Consider the following 7,298-nt stretch of genomic DNA (forward strand, 5'->3'; position numbering starts at 1 on the left):
TGCATTTATGTTTAGCCCTTTTTTAGAGAAGAGATATGAGAGTATTTAAGGATTTCTTTAGTAGCCTAAGGCAGCATGTAAGACAGAACCCTCTATTAAGAGGAACTGTAGTGATTAACCCAGTGAGAGCGAGCGAATGGCTCCGCTCCAAAACCTTCTGAGCTGCCTTCTAAGACAGTCTCTTAACTGTGCACAAACACATATTGGGTAAAGTAGTCAATTTTTAATTGGATTTCATTATCTTTATAAGTATTTGTCAGTATTTGTATCAGAATTTCCTGAATTACATCACTATATTTAGAATCAACATCCAATTGTTTCATCAACATATTGGATTTTTTTCACCGAGGCTGTCGCAATTCAATATAGGATTGTCTTTTCCGTGAAGGATATATGCGATGCTGCCTTTGGCGATACTTTACAATGCAGCCTACGTAGAAGCTCACTGGGTTTTGGAACAAAGATTTTGACAGAGAGTAATGGGATTGAGGAAAAAAGATAAAGAAAGATGATGAGGGATTTGCTGATGACATCACCACTCCGGGGAGCTTTAAGAGACGCCGCATGGAGATCCATAAAGCCCATGAAGTGGTGAAATGTCCCCGGGAGGGCATTCGTGATGCATTGATGTTTTCTGGCAAATAATTTGACTTAAATCAGTTGTGGAGTTCAATTCTCAAGTCTTTGAACTCATGGGAAATAAAGTAGAGGAAGTAACTGAATAATACAACATTTGAGCCTTTTGCCAGGATTATTTTAAGCTCATGGCAACTCTTACTTCATTATCATTTGACAACTCTCATTTCACAGTTTTAAAACGTGGGCTGCTGATCAACCTACAAATCATCATTATCATCAGTATTTATTATCGATGTTTGCCCAGTCAAGCATCACTATTTAAATAGCTCATGTAGCATCATAAATTGCAACAGATTTTCTTTACTAGATGATTTCTGTTTAATCGTAACTAAAATTAGGGTCATTATTAGAGTTCAAATTAAACCATGTATAATATTGCATTTTCTACTAAAGTTAACAGTTAACTGGCAACTTTATGTAGTCACCATAGCTCATTTTTAAGATTTTACAGATTTTTACATATAATCATTTATATAAATATTTACATTTATTCTTTATTTCTATATAAAGAATAAATATATAAAAATTCAAATGATAAATATATATAATAAATGTATAAATATAAAAATGTGTATAATTATATTATAAATACAATATAAAAATATGTATATTACAAATATAAATAATAAAAAAATAAAAAAAAAATATATAAATATATAAAATAATTAGAAAATGCACAGTATATATATATATATATATATATATATATATATATATATATATATATATATATAATTTTTTGTTTTAATATTATTTATATTGCAGTGTTTATTTATGACCCTGATGTCATGAAAATCATTTGTGCATGAAAAAAGAAAAAGATAAAAGGATTCAGTCCTAAATGAGAAACCGTTCTCAATTCCCATCCCCACGTGGGCCGTGGACCGTATGCTGCAAAAGCGAGAGTATCTGTCAGTGGTTAAAGTCAGCTCTGATTAGGCCCAGTCCCGCGGACAGCATGCGGTCTTTAATGAGGGCAGAGATTTATACCTGGAGATCAGCCGGGCGAAACAGCCACTCAGACAGAGGGCAGAACCAACCGAGCGGCGCCTGGAGCTCTTACCAGCCTGCTCGTCATACAAATAACAAGATTAAGTGAGCAATGCACCAAAAGCTTCACTAACAGAGGAGATCAGTTAAAGACAGAGCAGAAGAAAGGTCACTAGAGAGAGGAAGTTATAGACAATGACGAATTAACAGGGATGAAACAACACACGGTCAAATGGAGGTGTGATTGACCTGCCCCTAAACTGCATAAAACATAAAACTACCCTGTTCCTAAGTGGGCTGTTATAAGCCAGACTCAATTTGACTTGAATTGAAGATGAGTAGATTTTCAGTATAAAGCAAATCATATGTTGTAGGTACGACTTGATTGGACTCACCAAATTTAGACATAAATGATAGGGTTTTTTTTAATAAATGAATGAATGAAAACTTTTATTCGATTTTTTTTTTGGTGTTTTTGCCTTTTATTAGGATAGGACAGTAACTAGACAGGAAGTGAGGTGGGGGGGGGAGAGAGAGAGAGAGAGAGAGAGAGAGAGAGAGAGAGAGAGAGAGAGAGAGAGAGAGAGAGAGAGAGAGAGAGAGAGAGGCAATCAGGAAAGGTCCACGAGCCGGGACTCGAACGCATGTCTCCCGAAGCACAACGGCGCTACATGTTGGCGCACTTGCCCACGAGGCTATCGGCGCCGACATCCGGCACTTTAAAATAGAACAGTTTAAAGCAGGGTTCACCAATCTCGGTCCTGGAGGGCCGCTGTCCTTCAGAGTTTAGCTCCAACCCCAATTAAACACACCTGAACCAGCTAATCAAGGTCTCACTAGGCATACTAGAAACTTTCAAACAGGTGTGTTGGAGCTGGTTGGAGCTAAACTCTGCAGGACAGCGGCCCTCCAGGACCGAGATTGGTGAACCCTGGTTTAAAGCATCACTTTTAATATTTTATTTGTTTCCATTTGAATAGATGTTTTTCTTTTCCATTTCAATAACCTCCAGGCATAAAAATAATAATTCTATTTTGGCAGGGTTTTCCATGGCCGTGCAAATCTATTTAATTAAAATTCTTCAAAGTAGTAGCCTGGGTTTCCCCATACTGCCTTGCTCGCAGCGCGATTCTATTCACGCTGCTAGGCAGTCTGGACACCATGGAACAAATTTTCCCCTGAAAAAGGGAACCAATCACAGAACGGGGAGGGAGCAGCAAGACGATGACGACACCGAAGCAGTTTGTTTATATCAGACTCGACGTTACCTTCTACCCTCATGTTTATCTTGCACAAACGGTAATATTCGCTAAACGCCATCGTGTACAAATAAATCTTTGACCCATCGTCTTTTTCCTCGTCGAATTTCTCTCACTCTACATACGTCATCTGGTATATTTGAAGCGATTGGCTATGAGCTACGTACAGGCGCATTTGATAGACATTCATAGCGCCCAATAAACGGCTCTGGGCATTCGTAAACCACGCCTCAAATACGAGAAAATGCACACGTAGTTCCCAGACCAAGTCTCAAAGAGACTTGGTCTGACGTTAGCCAGGCTATCAAAGTAGCTTATTTTTATTAAAATTAAATAAATAAATCAAATAATTGCTAAAGCTTCAGTTTTAAATGCTTCAAGCACTTATATGATCAGCTTTAAAACATAAAAAAACACTATATTTGTCACAGGTTGGTTCCACAAGGAAGCAAGTAGAGGATCCATTAGCAGCAGCCAAACTTTATTAAACTAAATAAACCAAACAAAACACTCTGGCACATGAAGACACAGAAGAAGAAAACAGAAGCAACACAATCCAACCTTAACCTTGAAGACCCCAGACAAGAACTAAACTGAACAGAGGGTATACAGTAGGAAATTAAATTAAATTGAATGTGGAGGATTTTAACTGTGACCAGATGATTGACAGGGCAGTTTAAACAGTGACCTGATGCATGTAACTAAGAGACAGAGCGGTAACTTGCCTACTGTTCTGCAACACATTCAGAAGTATGTACTTTTTCTTCACAAAAACAGTACATACTTTTAGGGCATAGTATATGTAGGCGAATTGGGATGCAGTGTAACTAAAAGTCCATAAAAACAGTAACAGTATTTAGACTGGCTGGTAATAAATTAAAAAGAAATTAAATAAAATAAGATAAAACAAAATGAATAATAATTATTCATAATAAACTTTTAATTTTTCAACGACATTTTTAAAGACAATGTTTAAAAATCCACTTGGCTCATAAATCTGTGGGGGGCGTGACTAGTCTGCAAGGACTTAAGAGTCAATTCTTCACAGGATGGGATTTTTTACCATGGCTTGTCTTGGCTAATGAATATAAATTAGTTTAGCGCAGACTAGGAAGGTTACTTGGCAAATTTGGCTAACTATAATTACGTTCTAATGCTTGTCATGACGTCGGCTCTATGGTAAGAGTTACATGATGAACTTCTTACCATGACTGTTACAGCGTGACGTCTCCACAAGCCTGTTATCCTGGTCGTAGCACACCATGGCCTGGTACCGGTAGCCCTGCCCGCACTCCTTAATGTCTCCCTGTACCTTCATGCCCAGAGCGCTTTCCACTCGGCCCTCGGGCAAGATGCAGTCAGACCAGTTACCCACTGGCTGAGCGTTGTATTTGTCACAGGGGCAGTACTGAGTCTCGCTCAGAGGGTACATCTGGCTGTTCTTACACTTATCCTTCTTCTTGCTTTTTCCTGAAATCAGAGGAAGTAAGTGTTGATTACGGCATTAATTAAGCACACTAATGAATGAGTCATGAACACTGAGGTCAACTCTAAACCTGCTGCCAGCAGCCAGACTCATCGTGTCTCTCAGCTGCTTTCTTACAAAAAGCACAACGGTATTACCATGTTTTTTAGACATGATATGAAGCTAAAGCATGCAGGACTGTTAATTTACAGTATAACAACTGGGTGATATATCCAATATTCATGATGTATTTGTGAGTTTTACCAAATTAAATGTATTATTGAATTTTTTATTAAATAAAAGCAGAATATTGAATATTGTAAAATGTCATATATTGTCTTTTCTTTGCATTACCCAGTCCTAGAAATACATGAAAATATTTTTGGACCATAATGAGGATAATCCCCTGAGCTAGAAGTCATTTAGCATTTATGCTATCTCTGGTTCAGTGATTTGCTCATGGAAACTAATGATACAGTAATACCTCCTGAGTTCAAACCACAGTGTTAATGATGCATATGTCCTAATTACCCACGAGAGCTCTCCTCCGCGTACGAACCCCTACACAGTCCGAGCTGCAAGGAGAGAACTTGGACCAGTTGGTGAGCTGGCAGTCGTCTCTGCACGGTAACAGGCAGGGCTGGCTCATAACAGGCATGCTGCTGGCAAACTTCAGACACTGCACAACATCAGCCACTGTCCCATCCAGCTGCCTACATGAGATAGCTGCAGATCACACACACACACACACACACACACAGCGGTGAGACGCCTGCTGATTACAGAGAGGATGTGGCACAGCACCAGACGCTGAGAGAAAAGGTGCAGGTGAACAGAAGATGCTTATTTATAGAACAGAGAGAGAGAGAGAGAGAGAGAGAGAGAGAGAGAGAGAGAGAGAGAGAGAGAGAGAGAGAGAGAGAGAGAGAGAGTCATGCGGTTCACTTTGATCAGAAACCAGTTTAAATTATGCATTATATTTCTGTAGTTTTTATATAATTCAATCACTTTTCCCCAGTTGTTCCCCAATTATACTTATTAGGATCCAATAAGACTTTATAGCAATATCTGAAAAATTATTTCAGAGCATAACTAAAAACTAGTGTTTTCAACATTAATGGGTTAACGCAATAAACGCAGCATCCGTTTTTTCTGTCATTCTTTAACTAGCGTTACATTAGGCTATATGATAATGCTAATAAGATCTTATTCATGCAAATGCTTTTAAACCATTCAAGCGCGACAAAAGAGAATGCGCTGTCTGTGAATGTCTTGTCTCTGTGACACACGACGCACAGAAAGACGCTTGAACGAACAATAACACACACAATTATGCAACTGAACTGTCCGTTTTGTCGAGTATCCTCATAAGAGCAGTCTTAAATGAGCTAAACTTAAATTAAAGTTGTGAGAGAATGAAGCGCGTGTGAGATCCGCGTCATGTTCGGCAGCGACTGCTCTTAAAGTGACAGCAGCCAATAATGCTGTCTGTCAGTACAGTTAAAGGAGAACTCCGGTCAATTTTAACATTGAGCTCATTTTTTTGTACATTTGGAGTGCTGTCAATACAGAGAACAACGACAAAAATCGGTGTTGCCTACACCGAGTTATTCTATTTTTAAAATTTGCACCCTGTTGACTTCAATGGGGCAAGTACTAAACCTGCTTTTAGCCTCTTAACATCCTTGATGTGTCATTACAAGTGCACAGAAAATGTGAGTGATTCCTTCTGAGTGAACACGAGTGAGTCTGACTGCAGTAGATGTGAAAGAAATGTATAAAAATGATGTTATTTAAGCCAGCGCAAATACCTTTGTTTACATCCTGTTTTTCGGTTGAAGTCCAAAGTAGTCGATTGCAGAGTTCACACGCATAGGTTTAATACCTATGATCACGCGCGTGAACTCGGCAATCGACTACTTTGGACTTCAACCGAAGAACAGGATGTAAACAAAGGTATTTGCGCTGGCTTAAATAACATCATTTTTATACATTTCTTTCACATCTACTGCAGTCAGACTCACTCGTGTTCACTCAGAAGGAATCACTCACATTTTCTGTGCACTTGTAATGACACATCAAGGATGTTAAGAGGCTAAAAGCAGGTTTAGTACTTGCCCCATTGAAGTCAACAGGGTGCAAATTTTAAAAATAGAATAACTCGGTGTAGGCAACACCGATTTTTGTCGTTGTTCTCTGTATTGACAGCACTCCAAATGTACAAAAAAAATGAGCTCAATGTTAAAATTGACCGGAGTTCTCCTTTAATCAAAGAACAAAGGGAACAGAGAAAACAACTCACTGCTCTTGGCTAAAGAACTTATGTAGCTTTAATAAGGATTAATCTAGATTTAATTTACAATTTATGCAGAGCAGACTGCTTGATAACTTTATTCAATTTCTGTATATTGACACAGGTAAATATGACATTTATTATGGGTTTATGTGAGGATTCTTTAAGTTAACTTAAATTAAAAGTTGTTATATTTTTTGAAGGCTAACAAATGTACAAAGAAAAAGAAAAAAGAAAGCTTTCAATTACACTGTAATGCTGAATGGCTATAATTAATGCTTAAATAAATAAATTTCATAAACACCAGTTGCTGTATTACTATTGGTGATACTGGCCTTCATTCATAAAAAGATGCCATTAAAATTAAGTCTTTATGTTGTTTCTACATTAATTTGGAGATTAACTGTGAAATGATTACATTATAAAAATATATTAAAGACTTTGCAATTAATTACAGTAAAAATGTGTGATTAATCTAGTTAATTTCCCATTGACACACTACTAAAAACCATATATATTTAATGTAGAACTTAAAATTTCTAATAAATGTATATAATATTTACTGAATATAATATATGCTTTCTAATTTACAATACATGATTTAAAAAATAATTATAAAGTTTTGGGGTGTCCAATAAGACAATATCTGAAA

At 37.3% G+C, this 7,298-nt stretch overlaps 1 protein-coding gene across 5 annotated transcripts in view; it reads right to left on the reverse strand.

The window, feature by feature from the left end:
- Nucleotides 1-7,298, reverse strand: part of thsd7ab (thrombospondin, type I, domain containing 7Ab) — a 117,333-nt gene that overhangs the window by 25,460 nt on the left and 84,575 nt on the right. For all 5 annotated transcript variants that reach the window (XR_013823713.1, XR_013823714.1, XR_013823715.1 and 2 more), the window contains 2 exons: nucleotides 4,885-5,079; nucleotides 4,095-4,358 (listed from right to left, as the gene is read on the reverse strand). Coding sequence is in view for 2 of the 5 variants with exons in the window: in XM_079894865.1 (XP_079750991.1) it covers nucleotides 4,095-4,358; nucleotides 4,885-5,079 (459 nt within the window). In the remaining 3 variants the exon portion in view is untranslated. The remainder of the gene's footprint in view (nucleotides 1-4,094; nucleotides 4,359-4,884; nucleotides 5,080-7,298) is intronic.

Source organism: Squalius cephalus (genome assembly GCF_949319135.1).
Source record: "Squalius cephalus genome assembly, chromosome: 15".
Lineage (NCBI taxonomy): Eukaryota > Metazoa > Chordata > Actinopteri > Cypriniformes > Leuciscidae > Squalius > Squalius cephalus.